The sequence below is a fragment of the Cinclus cinclus genome, chromosome 13 (assembly GCF_963662255.1).
Source record: "Cinclus cinclus chromosome 13, bCinCin1.1, whole genome shotgun sequence".
Classification (NCBI taxonomy): Eukaryota; Metazoa; Chordata; class Aves; order Passeriformes; family Cinclidae; genus Cinclus; species Cinclus cinclus.
This window is the reverse complement of record NC_085058.1, coordinates 8,785,582-8,801,909: the sequence shown is the minus strand read 5'-3', so window position 1 is coordinate 8,801,909 and position 16,328 is coordinate 8,785,582. Positions and strand designations below refer to the sequence as shown.

At 39.8% G+C, this 16,328-nt stretch overlaps 1 protein-coding gene across 1 annotated transcript in view; it reads right to left on the bottom strand.

The window, feature by feature from the left end:
• Positions 1 to 16,328, bottom strand: part of PRTG (protogenin) — a 77,155-nt gene that overhangs the window by 4,632 nt on the left and 56,195 nt on the right. The window contains 5 exon segments of the mRNA XM_062501211.1: positions 230 to 412; positions 4,059 to 4,229; positions 4,998 to 5,125; positions 6,710 to 6,896; positions 7,425 to 7,520. Of these exon segments, the coding sequence (XP_062357195.1) occupies positions 230 to 412; positions 4,059 to 4,229; positions 4,998 to 5,125; positions 6,710 to 6,896; positions 7,425 to 7,520 (765 nt within the window).

Sequence of the window (16,328 nt, the reverse complement as noted above, 5' to 3'; positions counted from 1 at the left end):
CATTTGAAAGGCAAACTTTCCATACCTGAGCAAGAGAATTAGACCAGTTCTGAGTTGAACTGAGACAAAAATTCCAGAATTGTTTCATTTAGAAGAAGCAAATGCTACACTGCTCGGACTGCCTCACATAAGACAGAATGGTTTACCCAGAAAGTGGTTACAGCTAAAACAAACAGGGATCTTTAATCCCCAGTGCTTGTGACAGAGTAATCAAAACACTGCCACTGACTTGTGGAATCTCCCGAATCCAAGCGTTTAGGTCTCTGGTTAGACTCTGAAGTCTCCTTTGGCAGGACAGCAAATTCCACTGCATTTGAGAAGGGTCCTTCTCCCACTTCATTGGAGGCTGCTATTTTAACCAAGTAGATGTTTCCTGCTACAAGGTTTTCCAGCAAAGCCATGGTCATCGCTCCTATGAAAAGATATGATAAACAGTTTCAGTTAGACAAAATTTTGGGAAAAGACTCAGATTCAGACATTGGGACCTACAGCTTTTTCCCAATAGCACCTCTAAACCTTGCTTGAGGATTGTGATCACTTTGATACATTCTACCCTGCATACACAAGCTACAGAATGGACACTGGGCTTGCCTTCTCATCCCTTGTTTCCTTTCTCTCCGTTCTATTTGAACATAGGACACTGTGAAGTGCCAGCAGAGTTCAAAACCCAGATTCAAGTATCAGCCATGACACACAGCACACCAAGCCTAAACCTAGCACAGCTGCATTTCAGTGTGACAGCCTTTATGTTGTGATCACATCTGCAAGGGCATGCACCTAGTGCTAACCAGACTCTGAGGCACAGAAACCAGAACGTTAAACCTCTCTCACAGAGAACATATGTGCCTCTCCTCCACCTACTGTACCATGAACGTGAATGAAAATTGATATAACAAAAGAATCCAGGTTCAGTTTATCAAATTTCAGGTCTAGTTAAAGGAACAGGACAGCTCTGCAAGAGTACATTGAGTACAAGAGTACATGTACAAGAGTACATGGCATGATTTTAAAACAAAATTAATCCATATTCAGACCTGTGTAGGCTTCCTTGATTACAGTGCATCTAAGCTGTGCTGCTAAGAATATTACAGAAAATGTCTTTTTCATATGCTAGAGATCCATTACTTAAAGTCTCTGAAGGCAGGAAAAAAGATTAAGAACATAAATAGGATTCACTAGCATTGTCCTTAGACAGGCAAAACTCCTATCAAAGTCAATGAGAGCTTTTCCTAGCCAGGGACTGCAACTACTGCTTAGAATTCCAATTCATTTCTAAAATACCTGTGTCTCTTGATGCAATAGAAATATGCTGCTTTTATTGCCCTAACAGTGGCAGTTACAGCATTAAATCTATCTCTTCACTTTCACCTACTCCATTTACTTTCTCAGACTTAAGTCAAAATTTTAACTTTTTTAATCAGTTTGAGAAGTCAAAATGTATTGTATCATGGGAGCCTATAAAATATAAGGTTGTTTTGTTGACAGAAATATTATACATTTGGCAAAAAAGAAGCTACTTCAAAAGCTATTTCAGTTCTTCCATTAAAAAAAACCAAACATTAGCTGAAAGCATTTGAAGTAAAATGTTAGGTATCTGTAACCAGAGGAGCTGTAATATTTAGCACCAGCAAGGGTGAAAGGTCACATTTCAATATCACAGGCTCCTTGCCACCAGCTCCTTTCCAATCTGCTCCATGGCTAAAGCAAGTGAGCACTTAGTACTGATTTACTGCACACCAAGTGTGCAAGGGCTGTAACTTCTGATCCACTTGAAGAGAACTAGGGAAGAAGGGGGAGGTGGCTGGAAGATAACTCACATCATGAATCAGCCCCAAAATGCAGTTATATTTTCTGGTTTTGATGGGCCTAACACAAGCTCAGTCAAATTATGGGGTGGATTGGGAGAAAATTTCGTGCATAAACTAAAGCCCATGCTAGGACATTTATAGGTTGCAGGGTTGGTTGGTGGTTGTTTGGTTTGGTGTTTTTTTAATTTTGTTTGTTTTTGGTTTTTTTTTTTTAGTTTGAGGGGATTTCTCTGGAGGTATGAGAATGGAATGGAGTCAAGATTTCACAAATCTACTGCAGAACAAGTTTGGCATCAAGACAAAACAATGCTGTTTATTGCACAGAGTTAACTGATCTAATCAGAATAAATGCACTAAAAAACCCAAACCCTGCTCCTACCTCAAATTACTTATGAAAGGACTGTCACAGGACTGATCATGGTATTTGCCCAATTTTATCTCTACATATACTCCTTTCACAGACTTTGTCATCTATACTTTAACTCAGACCATAACAGATTGTCCTAGTGTGTCAAGATAGCTGAATTCCACGCCATGCCTCAAACCCTAATTTATCTGTCAAAATGCAAAATTTGTGGCTCTAACATTGATGGGCACAGTAATACACCAAGATTTATAGCTCTCCATTTGCTCATTCCCTCCAACACTTTCAGTGTGGGAACACATGAAAATGTTTACTGTTATTGCCATCCTGTCATCCGAAATCTCTGGTGAAATACTATCAGAGATGCTATTCAGTTTCACAGGCATGAGTGAGCTGAACAATGTATCTGAAACAATTCAGCCACTTTGCTGCATGCAGCAAATACAGTGCATCATCAATAGAATGACAAGATTTAGTCTTCAAATATAAGCTGTCAGTGAATTTAAATCTGCTGGGTCTTCTACTGAGTAAAAAATAATAGTAAATTTGTCCTTTAATATAACAATATCACTGTTTTTTTCAACAATTTAGTTTGACAACTTTATTTAAATTACTGTTGCATTGAACAATTTTAATAGCAAAAACCCATGGGCTCAATCTTCCCCTGTAGTTAGACCTGACTGATATTTCAGAGACTAGTTGTTGGTTTTTTTTTCACAAATTTAGTTTAATAGTTATTTCCCTGTTACTCTTCACAGCTGCCCATTCCCTTTGAGGCCAGCCTGACAAACATCAGTGTGCTGCAGCAGACAAAGTGGCACTGCCACCTTTCAGAGGGGCTGTTGGCCCTTTATCCTCTTCAGGAGCAGCACAAAGAACAGCTCTGAACTAGAACAGCTCACTCTCCATGATGGTGAAATGAATTATCCTCTGTGAGAGCACAGTCATTTTAGAATTATCTCCACAGAAAATGTACAGCCACTCTCTGCTGACAGCTAAGCTTCCAGCCAGGTAACAAAACAGAACAACAAAACAGTAACTTTTCCAGGACAATCCTCTTAAATAGGTTACTCAAGCACATGACTTTACTCTGCGACACTGAGTTTTCCTCTCTGGCTTAAGGCATTATTAGAACATTATCTATTCTGAACTATTTCTGTCTATTTTGACTACCAATGGAACAATAAATGCTTTTTACTTTTTTCTGGCTACAGCAGAAATCTGTTCTTGATTCAGCTCTTCAAATCCCGGTATTATTCAGAAAAGTGCCTACAAAAATTTATCCGATCTTTGCATTTAATCACAGAGATGTGACTCCAGTTCACGTCAGCATACCCAAGGTACTGTGAGATTAGCTGGGGCTCAGCAGTAGAATAGAGCCAGAGAGTTAAATTGAATTTGCAGAGTGATTTACTGGGAGTAGGAGAAAGTTCATTAAGCAAACAGCTAACTGGATTGGCAGTGATCGACAGAAGCATATAAGCCCACACAGCCACATTTAAACATTTATTTCTGGAGAGCAAGGCATCTCAGAGACTTCAGATTTGAAAGAGTGCATTTACAAAATGAAACCATCACAATCATGGTTACAGTGGAACTAAGATGGATGTAATTGGATTTATAAGACATTTTGGTTTACATGCACACACTGAGCTCCAAAGCAACACTGAGAGCCCCTTCTCTCCTCACCTTCTGAATATGAACTTGCTTTTTATTACATCTTCCCATGGCAAGAATTCTAAACTAATTGGAACTTTCATGTGATTTACATGAATTTATTTCATAATTCATAGCAGTAGTGTAGTCCAAGGTCACTGAAAGTAACCAAGCATCTTGTAAGTAGCATCACTTTTTGTCCAGTTCATAGGTTCATGATTTTAGTTTACCTTCTCTGTGCAACACTTGCCATTCCCCAGCAATCCAAGACTTCCTGGATGCATAGAGAATAGTGTACCGTGTAACAACTGTTTCAGGACCATCAGGTGGCTTCCAGGAAACCAAAGCAGTATTATCTTCTATCAAAGTCACCTTCACTCCTACTGGAGGGCCAGATGGTGCTGTGAGAACAGTAACACAATGCTATTAGGCTAACCCAATTTACATGCAATTAGATTATTCAGAAAGGAACTGATGTGCAGTCCTAATGGCTACTGCTACATCCCAGAAACCACACTGAAACAAACGTATACTGCTCCTCAGAGACACTTTCATGTTAACTCCAAGCCACTTAGATTCATTCTGTAAAAGCAAGTTTCGTATTTTTCCCTCAACTCCAGAAAGAAACAGTTACTGACAACCCCCACTTCATGATCCTGTGAACACACAAGCACCTCCCAAACATTGCTTTGGTGAGAACATGAAACTGCAGGTGTGGATTTTCCCCTACCAAGCTGACAGTAAATGAAAGCAGCAGCTAAGGTAGTAGCTGTGTAATATATTCTTGCAGTTTCCACAACTTCTGGTGTTTAAAATATGTTTTCATAAATGCCTATGAATCAGCCATGCCTCTTCAATACATACATATTTTAAAGTTTTCATTCAAGTTATTTCTATTCAGTGGCTGTTAGTAGTGAAAGCATCATACTTTATGCAAAAATCAATTCTGATTTGGGGTGGATTTTGAAAAATAATTTCACAGTTCCAAAACAGGGATTTCCCTGCTAGCATTTTTCTATCTCTCACCAAGAAGAGCACTATCTTGTGTCTCAGAGGAAAGGATTTCTCTCTCTTACACACAGCTTAAAATTAACAAGCACTTTTTCAAGCCATTTAGTGTACAGAACATTCTTTTTAGAACCATAGGGTCCCCTCTCCTGGTTCCTTACCTTCAGGAAGGGTAGTGTGGTAGACTACAGGACTCCAAGGACTGGAGAGCTGGTCCACATGCAGCCGAACTGCAAATTCATACATAGTTTTTGGCTCAAGACCTTGAATTAACATGTGAGTCTCTGACCTGGACAGATGAAGGAATAAAATACGTTAAAGAGCAGCATTTGTCTTGAAGATGCCCAAATCAGATGTCTCAGTCACACGAGTAGATTCCCACTGTCAGTTCAACACAGGACAAACCAGTCCAAGTCCAGACATGTGGCACACCTGTGCTGCCTACCTGAAAATGTAATTGTACCATCCCTGGAGCTCTCAGGAGGATGTTATGTCTGCTGTCAATTGATGTGAGGTCAAGTTTTTATAAATGTTGTTTGAACAGCTGATGTACAAACAATATTACTGGCTGGATGACCAGCAGGTATCCCAAACTCAGCTCTTTGCACACTTGTCCCTAGGACACTGTGCTTCAAGCTGGAGTAACAAACTGCAACCAGCTGACAAGGCACATGGTACTGGCTCTTTGATCTGCTTCCCAGTTCACACAGAGGCTATATGGGTAACATTCCCCCCTCCACTTATGGCCTCCACACCTCATGTTTAGGGGATGAATATGAATGCTCCTTACTCATCTGGTAGCAATATTTAGTAATATATTAATTGCAGAATTGATTCTATTAATTAAAATACTGCAATTTAAAATTTGATCACAAAGTCAATTGTAGACATTTCACTTTGATTCTGGGGCAGAGGGAAATCTTTCATATATGCCAGGGTTAATTCTGGATGATAATACCCCAATGAAGATTAAATCTCAATTTAAAATGGTCTTAGTCTACAGATATTACTTTATTAAATCTCATTTAGTATTTTCATCTTCTGCACTGCAGGGGCAGTAACCAGTACTTGCAGTAGGCTCATCCTATCACAAAAAGCAGCACTCATTGCTATGCTCCACATTGCACACTAAGAACTTTACATGGTGATTATACTGTGTCTAATCACTAAGCCTGGAGTTATACAGCAGCAGATGTGTTCTTGGAAGAGAAAACCATGAATATAAGGATGGAAACCATTTATCCTTTAAGACATCATTTTTCTAATTTAGAAGCCTGAGTAAACTGAAGTTTTGAGGGAGCTACACACATGGATTCCCTCACCAGCTCCATGCTCCAGCAACCCAAAGCAGGCTCCCTTCCCTGTTCAGCCATTCTGTGCCTCATGCACTGCTTCTCTGCAAAGCAAGCAATCCTACTCAGCTTTCCCCTGGCAGGGTGCCACACACTCAGGAACATGGTATTCCCACAATGAAATGCTCGACCCCTCAAAAATTCTCATTTTCAGTCTTAAAATCAGACACTGGACTAAGTCCCATTTTTGCCCAGACGAGCTACATACAAAATAGGTGTTGTCTTTTGTATAGTTGAAAAAGAGCTTGAATTAAATTTGACCTAGACAGCTAAAAAGACAAAAAAAATTCAAGAGCTAGCCCAAAGATCACTGGTACAAAATGAAGCTGTTCTATGAATAAATATATCTTTAAAAACCCAAGAAACTTAACCAGCAGCCAATGGGCAAAACCCACATTCCCCTGAAGGAAATAAAAGTTGTTACTAGTAAAAGAAAATTAAAAGAGAGCAGGCAGAGCAGAAACTGAGTGGGAAGGCTCTGGAACTGGCAACGCAAGGGTCCTGAGGAGCACTGCACTCACGTTTGGAGGTAGAGAACCAGGGAAGCGTTCTGCAGCCCCACGGGGTTGCAGCGCACTGTGTAGTTGATGAGCTGAGCAGAGGTGAAGGCAGGCTTGCCCCAGTGCAGGTAGATGGAGGATGAGGTGTTAGCTTTGGCATAGAGGTGGTGAGGAGGTGGTGGGGGTGGCACCATGCGATCACGGACAGCTGTTTAAAACAAAATAGGAGCAGGAATTATTTGCTGCACTGGGTACAGATACTGGTGACATCAAGAGGTCTGAGCCCACAGTTTAGATACAAGTCTGCCCTAACTCAGCACTACCTGGCATTCCGACCCAGGAATCTGGTAAAAGCTATTAGACATCCCTCCTAACCCAATACACATCTTGTATTATTTCTGCAATCCCACTTGTTTATTCAAAAGCGAAGTCAAAACTATCAGAAGAGACAAGAAAAAGAGATAAATCTCTCATAAGTTACAGGATACATCATGTTAGATGATGCAGCGATGGAGGGAAATGTGCTTGGGCTGTCTTGTTTTTTCAACCGTGCTTCATGAACATGCTTCAGAGCCTCAGTTGCAGGATGACTAAGGCAGTATTTGTCACTGATAAGATGTTTCTTGTTCTCTGTTTTACTCTGAATTAATTGATTATTTATGAGTTAAAAACACAGAGCTGCTGGGACCGTGAAACACCTCAGCTCTCAATAAATTCTTCATGCATCTACACTTACAGACACATCCTGGAGTGCTGACTGTTTGATCAGCCTGATAACCTTCTTCCATACTGTTATATGCCAGCAGCCTTACATGATACTTTCTTCTAGGGTCTGCAGAAAGAGCAAAGGAATAATTAAGCTCAAGAAAAAAAAAAAAGTTTGGACTTCTACAGATAGCAAATTAATGCTCCTGAAAGTTTGTTTCAAAACTTGCTTGCTACAAGCAGTGGACTGATGGACAGGCTGAATGCCTGGAAGCCTGTCTTTTCTCCAGCCCTGTGAATTCCCCCAGTTCTTTGCCCAGAAACAGTCAGTTATCTTTCAGTCTCACTTACAATAGCCTAAAGCAAAGGTTTATAACAGAATCAATGGGAGTAGGACAAATAGCACATTTATACCTGTAACAAAGCCACACCTTCACAGCTACAGAGTTACATTTAATAGCATGATTCAGCATACTGGAAGTGTTTCCAGACCTTTAATAAAGATTTGTTGAAACAAACAGCAGGAGGGTCCATAGAGACCAACATTTGTTTCTGGATACACAAGCTGTAAGGAAGCAGGGCAGGCAAAGCAGTGGCAAGACAGCACCCAGCAAAGAAATGGGAAACGTTTTGGTTCCAGGCTTCAAAGCAGATAAACTGTGAAACAACAGGGATTGTTAATAATGCTTTGACTAGGAAATGCTGCCTCCATATGTTTTCTTGAAAGCTGGTTCTGGCACTCCTGGAGGGTCACCATTCCAAGCTGGAAGGATCTCCCCATAACTTTGGGTGGCCACATTTTGGTTTGCTGCTTCTCTGTTCTGCTGATGCTATGCTGGTCTTGATCCAAGTGAACAATTGCTACAGAGAAAGGAGTTAGGAAGGGGCCAGGAGCTCTCTAAGTGGTGACTGCATGGGGCACCCACAGGAGGCTGAGTGCAGGCACCAGCGTGGCTGCTCTGCTTCCTGCAGCTACACCCTTGCAACTGCATTTGCAAACAATCCCTTGCCCACAACAATGATTTGCAGGGTGGCAGCATTTGCTACCAATTCATATGAGTTAACTTCACCCCAGTATTGATGCAGGTACTGGGATAGCCTCTTCTAATGAAATGAAGCTGTTTCTTTTAATTAAGATTTTTGGAAGGTTCGGACATTATATAACTGTGCTGATCTTGTTCATGCCTTTTTTCCTTCCCCTAAGATATCATAATATTATCCCTTCTCAAAATAAGCTCTTTCTCTTCTTCCTTTCAGCTGAGATTTGATGTGGTCTCTCATGAAACAAACAGAAGCTCAAAGTCCTGACATTTCTTGACCAGGAATAGGACTGCTGTTTCCATCAGCAGTTGGCTCCCTCTGCAGTCACTGCACCAGCAACACCATCCGAATAAAATTATTGGATGTTTCTGTAAAGGTGGCAGAGAGATTTCCTAGTAATGTCCTTTAAAAAATCTTTCACTATTTATTTTGAAATATATACTCTTTTTGTGCTGTAGTTACCCATATCAGCTGCAAATGAAGTAGAGTTAACATCTCTATGTATTTTATGTTTATATTCAAAAGGTTATTTTACCAAAATCTGAATATAGGGGCAAAAGCAAAAGGGCTGCTGTATTTGGATTATTATATTCCAAGTATTTCTCTGATGTGGTTGATCTTAATGGTAGAATAGGCAAGAGGAAGCAATTCCCATTTTTGAAGACTTTAACATCACAAGCAGACAATGGTAAATTACAAAATGTAGAAGGATAAAAAAGGAGAAAACCTTTTTTTTTTAAATTGAGTAAAATTCACATTTGCTTTGAAGGTTTTTTTCACTTTACAATAGCACTTTTACAACAGATTACATCAGTTGTTCCTAGGCAACAAATTACAAATCAGAAAAAAAGGAGATGGATACAAGCATACAGAATAATCTTAAGCATGTGATAGAAGAAAATATGGAATTGTAATATTGAAAATTCAGAAAAATAGTAAGATGTTTTATGTTAAAAATTGCAATCTTTTTTAAAAATTGCAAAAATACGAGGTGAATTTAAGAACGCTGGGCCCAACCAAAAGGGGCCCTTTTATCCAAAAGGAAAAATGATAAAAATCTCTCTGAAGTCCCAAGTGATTTGAATACACCAAAACCAAGTCATGGTGCTTTGTTGAGGAATATTACAGCGTGCACCTCCGAAAAGAAGCAAACACCTTCCCTCTTCACCTGGGGTAGGAACACTCATAGCGTGCAGCCAAAGAATTCAAGAACAAAGCCAACAGCTAAACCAGAGGTGATCAAGACACCTTTAACACCTCCCTAGGACTATGCTTTGGAGGTTGTTGTTAACAAGTCCCCTGTCCCCAGCTTTGTCAGCAATGACTGGAGCTGCTGTCCCTGCCCCTCTGCCCGCAGCTGCATTTCCAGCACACACTGCATGACAGGCACGGCCATCCATCATCCTGCCCAGCACCTTCAAAAACCCCCTGCCCTTTGAAAGTGCTCACCCAAAACTGATCATCTCCACTGTGAAATGAAGGATAACTGAGCTCTAGTGCCCTGCTGAGCTGAATGAGGAGCCTGTGAGGTCTGGTCATCCTCACTGGATTTCTTTTTTTTTTTTTTTAAACTGAATTCCTCATTAACACTTGATTGAGGAAAAAAGGAAGAATAATGGGATGTGGAAGAAAGGCAAAAAAATCTACTTCCCACCAAAAAATTCAAATGTCTTTGAGAAAAAACACATTTTTAAAATCTTACTTTAGGTATCCTTAACATTTTACATGTAGAAGCACAGTGTTGAATGCTATTCTTTTTACTCCTGTATAACACAGCATGTTTCAAGAAGAATTATTCAAGAAGTTTCAAGCAGAATTATATTTATATGGAAAAACCTTTTTAAAAGTAGAATCTCCCAATTAGTCCCTATCATCTGAAAAACAAGATTATTTCCACTTCATGATACCATGGTTTAATGGGTAGCAGGCCCAATTCAAGCCAAAAGCAATATCAGAATTTTTAAGCTGTCACACATTAGGGCATCTATGGTTAAACACATCTGCTGGTTTCTGTAATTGAAATATCAACTAAGGAGGGAGGAGTACATTATGTACTGGCCTAGGAAAGCCTAAATGCTACAGTCATCTAAAAAAGATAATAGAAAAGAATTAAAGACAGTGTACTGAGCAGCAATAGAAATTGATGTGAAACTTCTACATACATAACGTAAGGAAAGACCAGTTCAAAACACTAAGATGCAGATCCACGTTGATCATTTTTTCAACATGTGCCAAACACAGTAACCAAAACTCTGCCAGAGTTCCAACAGTTATTTGCTCACTATTTGTTTTATGAGGTGGTGGGAAATGTTTTTTGTCTGAAGTAGCGTTTGTTTGGAGCATTTTTTACAATTTTACATTTCATTTACAGGCTGATGACATGATTTACTCCTCACTGGCAATCCCAATACACACCTGGCACAAGCTCTTTCATCTCGCAGTTCATCAGCTGGATCAAACACTCAAAGCCAGACATATCCACAGAGAGAAAACAAACTTCAGCAGCTTTATCTTTAACCAGCACAGGTATCTTGAGTAGTTTACACATAAATCACATAAATCATTGATAAAAGGCTGGGGAGAGCATGGCCACCTGGCGACTGACATTCTCAAATCCAGTGTGTACCATCCATGCACAGGAGGCTTGGAGGAAAGAGTCACGCTCATAACAGACCCAGGAGTAACACATCACTCCACAGAAAACCAGTGCTCTTCAGAAACAAAGCAGGTGCAGTGATTTACTCAGCCCGCTCAACATAAATTCAGCTTGAGTAAAAAATCCACACGTCAAGATTTCATCTCTGCATTTTCAAAATTTCCCTGAATAACTGGTAACTCTGAATTGTTTCAATTAATTCTCTGGCAATTGCCAGCATTTGTGTACAGGTTGAAGGCTTTTTCTCAGTCCGAAGGTGAACAGGAACAATTTTGTAGCCTGTTTGCCAACTGGCAGAATTTTTGAAGTTAATTTGTTTCTGTTAAAATATAATTTGGGGGGTTTTGTGCTGCTGGTATTAGATTGTTTTAAAACTGTCACAGCACCTTCAGGTCTTAAATAGGCATTTTTACTGTTATTACTTTTATCAGCTGGTGGAAAGGACAAAAAAATCTACACTGTTTGTAAAATTCAGAGGGTTGGGAGTGATGCTGATAGTAGCACACTAAAGCTAATTCATAAATTCTATTACAAGAGTGCCTCTGGAATACACAGAGATTGTCTTAAAAGACATCACAGACTAGATGTGATAAGTTGGAGTAGCTTCACACAGTTCCAAGGGATCTCCTGCATACACCTTTTTTGTGCAACCAAAACCTATTAGCATTAAGAATACATTAATAACAGTTCCATCAGAGGCATTGCTTCTGATAGCAATACTCCTATAAAATAAGAGCAAAAAAACATATCTTATGACTTCTGTTTATGCTTTATTTTGATTAACTTCAAATATCAAAACAGATACAGTCCCAAAAATCACTGGTTTGCAATTTATGTTGGATCAGCCTCATCTTCCTATGGCAGTTCTTGTAGGTAGGTCACTGCTCCCTGGTGATACTCTGGAATCCCATATCCTGTCTTTCACCCTCCCATAAAAATTTGCACAGAGTCCTGCAGACCCTACTGTGGCAGGTCTTTCAGCAGAGAGACACATGAGGGAGCCTTGTCTTCATTTTGTGAGTCTGTGAACAGGTTCTACACCACAGGGTAAAACTAGAGCAAGGTTAAATACTGAAAGTATGAGCAAAAAAAATTAAGTTGAACTATAATTTAAAACATGGATTATAACTTGGAAAAGCATAAAACATTGCAGTAGCTGAATTTCAGTAAGAATTCAGATGACAATTATTTATTGGTGTATTTTACTGTCTCACTACATCCCTGAGATATAATCTTAGAGATTATATTTAGCTTGTCAGACAGCAGACAGGAAGGTCACAGCAGATACAGATTCTTCAAGAAAAACACTGCAGTGCACTCAGATGTTCCAACCTGCTCTGGTGACAACTCATTTCATTTCCCAGCATGGAGGGGGAACCACAGCTGTTTATCTGTCTGGGAGTGAGAAACAGAGCAACTGCAAAAATATCACAAAGAATTGAGACTTGACTTATTAGCAGTTCTGCTGCTCTACACTTCATTAGAACATCTACATTTTATTGCACCAGTGTGAAATTATTCAGTATTCTTTACTCCTACCATCAGCCTTGCTTCTATGTACATCTTCCATTTCCCTTTCAGGAAGGGGGAAACTTGCAACTACAAAACAGCTGTCAGTCAGAAATACTCATATGCAGATACTCCCATTTTCTTTTCTAACACTTAAGATTTTTAGTATGTTCAAATCATGTATATTTATTGGTTAAACATGGATTAAACATTCAGAGCCTAGTTTTCAAAGCCTGGGATAATATAGTGTAGTAAATATATACACAGTGGTAGGCAGAAGCAACCCAAGGTTCTCTGCTTTGAAGCCACTTCCCAAGTGATAAAAGTGGCATGGGGAGAGGACGGCTCATTCCATCTGGTAGAGTTATACCTCACGGCAGCCAGGTGGTGTCCTCATGCACTTCCAGTGACACAGCTGGAAAAACGGGAGGCATCCAAGATTAAATGCCTGTATTTGCAGTTAAACAACTAAAACCAGAAAAGTGCTTCTAATCACTTTGCAGCTGGTGAAGCACTTTATAATGCAGGTGCCTCATTCTTAAATTACCAAGATTGCAAATCAAACTTTTAGACAAAGTAAGAAAAATAAAGTCACTTCCACATTCACAGGAACAAAAACTCCATTTTCAATATTGTATTACATTATTAAAACACTCTAAGACCAATGCAGCATGACACTAACAACACAGACAATGAAAAGTCCTGATCAATGTATAAGTCCATTCTCCCTTCCCAAAAGAACAAAGAGAAATACAAATGTTCTGATTACATATTAACGCTATCTTCAAATCAGTTTATCCCATTCAGATTTTGATAATTTGCCTTCATACAATTCTTCTGTTCTAGGTAAATTTACAGCATTAAAGATGAGAATAAAACCTGTAACAGCAGGTTTTAAATGTTGTACACACAAGACACACTCTGGGTAGCTGCTCATTCAGCTGAAGCTTCTATTGAATACAAAATCAGGACTCCTAAACCAGAAGTGTTAAAAAGTGTTTTCAGATATCAACACAGTCAAAATTTTGACTTTCTGGCAAATGCTTCACAGAAAGCATCTGTTTACAGGCTACTTAGCCAAGGTTACCAGAGAGTGTAATATTGCAAGCCCTAAAAGCCCTGCCTTTGTTTCCTTCAGCTGCTGCATGCTTGTGAAGCTCTGAAGGCCTTGAAAGGAGCCAGAGCAGAGCCAACAGGTCAGGGCTAGATAAAATTAAGAAAGAATCTGAGGTCAGACCATGAAAGAACTTCTTTTTTTCTCCGCCCCTCCAGAACAGTGAGTCCACCTCCAGCAGCCTTTCATTCAGTCCTGATAAGAAGAGACAGCACCCCACAATCTGGATTTCAGACATTTTAAGTCCTCTTTGGTGGGAGGAAAAGATAGAGAAAACCAAAGCAAATGGACATTTTTCTGTCATTTACCGTTGGAACACACTTTTATGCCTGTTTTGACTGTCCCTGTTCTCAGCAATTTTAAAGGAAAATATTGATAGAAATTAAAATTACTGGGGATTTGCTCTTGTTTCTAAAATAATTGGTACAGCACTACATTTCTAGAGGAAAAAGAAACAAGGTTTGGTGTCCTGATGTTTTAAGCCAAGTTCAGTGACTAAACACCTAGAAATAACTTAAGTTACAGCCAGTACAGCAATTCTAACAGTTGGGGAAGGAGATAAGAAAAATATTTCAACTTTATTCTAGCCTGCATACAAAATTTAAAATAGTACTTTTTTTCCTTTCAGTTAAAAGTATCAAACCCACAGTAGGCTGAATAAAATTGCTGTTCTAAGGACAAAACTTCTGAGCCCAAATGTCCATTTTTAATTTAATCTTTTGTGCTGCTGGATTTTTTGTGTAACCTATAGGTCCATTGTTGGGCAGTGGTCTGGCTGGAGAGCTCATTGGTCTGGTTTGCCAGGGTGACTGTGCTGCCCCCACGCCCATCCCTTCAACACAATAAACTCCAGATAATTATTCAAAGAAGAGGCCAGCAGCATGGGCTGCTCTGACATCGGGTCACGGCCTTTGACACCGAATCTGGGGCTAGCCAAAGTCTGCTCCAAGCAACAGAGGTCCAGGGGAATTATTAAGGGGGAAGGGTGGGAAAGGAAGAGCACTGAGAAATACTATCCTTAAAAATGTACTTTTGAAGCGAAGTTATGTAAATACAGCAGAAACTTATTAGGAAAATAAGCAAATACATTTCAAATGTACCAGAGGAAACAGAGAGAAGCGCATCAAACAGAAACACAAAGCTGGGAGGCAGGAGGATGATCCAGACTCTCGTCTGTTCCTCTCTGAAGCAGGTATTCCCTCTCAGATTTTCAGTACTGGATTTTATTTCACTTTCCATAAAAATGCCTTTTTACCTTATTTATACATATCATTAAACAATTAAACACGGTTAAGCAGCCCTGTTCTACTACAAATTTTCAAAAACTTGTTGAAGCTCTGGATATGCAATTTCTAAGCATTATTATTAACTTCAAATAATAATATTTAATTTACTTTAAATTAGTTGGAAATGCAATTGGTTGCACAACTGAATTGATCAAATTTTAAATAACCTTTTTATATATCATTAAAATAGTTTGAGTAGTTACAAATCACCAATCTTTTATAACTCATTACTTCTTTTTCAATTTAAAGGTAACTTTAAACATCTAGATGGAACAAAGACTGTCTGTCAAAGACTCATGTTTTCCTTTGCAAACTAAATAACTGAAGTAGAAACGAAGCAATTTGTTCTTTGTACAACACTGTAAAAGTTTATTTTGGTAGAAACTGGAACATATGACACATGCGAATTGATCCAGCTGAACAGTCTGGCTTTCCACGGCTTTGGACAGCTCTCGCTTATTTGTCTAAATCTGAAAAGGGTCTGTATCCCTTTTGTAGCTTTGTGCTGTCCCCTTCGAGGGCCCCAGGACAAACAACACCTCACACCCCCTCGCAGTAAAAACATCACCTCTCCTACTGCCCACCATCAGCAAGAGCAGCTTCATACAGAAACGTGCTGGGGGAGGGCAGCCAGGGCAGGATGAATTCCCAGCACGCAGCGTTTCAGCCTTTTGGAGCCCAGGAAATAAGAACTATCTAAAGGTCTCTAATCTTTTTTAAAATAAGAGAAGCAAATCTCAAGGATTTAAAGTTTTTTCTGTTTCCTCACGGGTGTAGGACATTCCCGGTGTGCCACCAGCCCTTGTGTTTCTCCTGCATTTCAGAGAACTGTTAAATTGCTCAAGCCAAAAGCTCTCCCCCAATATTATTGCAACAATGCTCTGTAAACCAGCAGACACCCTTATGTTAACTAGCCTGGCTCACTGTTTTCAAAGTGAGCCCTCAAAAGCTAACTTGAAAGCAATACCAGAGGCCTGGACAAACACCTAATTTTGATCTTTTGTGCTCGTCTTTTCTTCTGAGAGACCTTTTCTTTTGTTGCTGCCCAGTGGAAAGCACATAGCTCATTGGTCCTGCTTTGAAAGATGAGAGCGCTGCCCCTCAGTCCACCCCTCCGAGCACAATCACTTTAATGGAATTATGTAGAGAGGCCATCTCTGGAAGAAGAAAGGGAGGGCGTGGGGGGAGGGAGAGTGTCCGAAGGAGCCAGCAGAGCTGTAATTACCCCAGTTACTAACACACACATGTCCACTGAGAATTCATGCAGCGAGCCAAACAGGATGTGCCACCCCACACAACAGGTTCCCTTACACACGCAGTGAGCCCTGC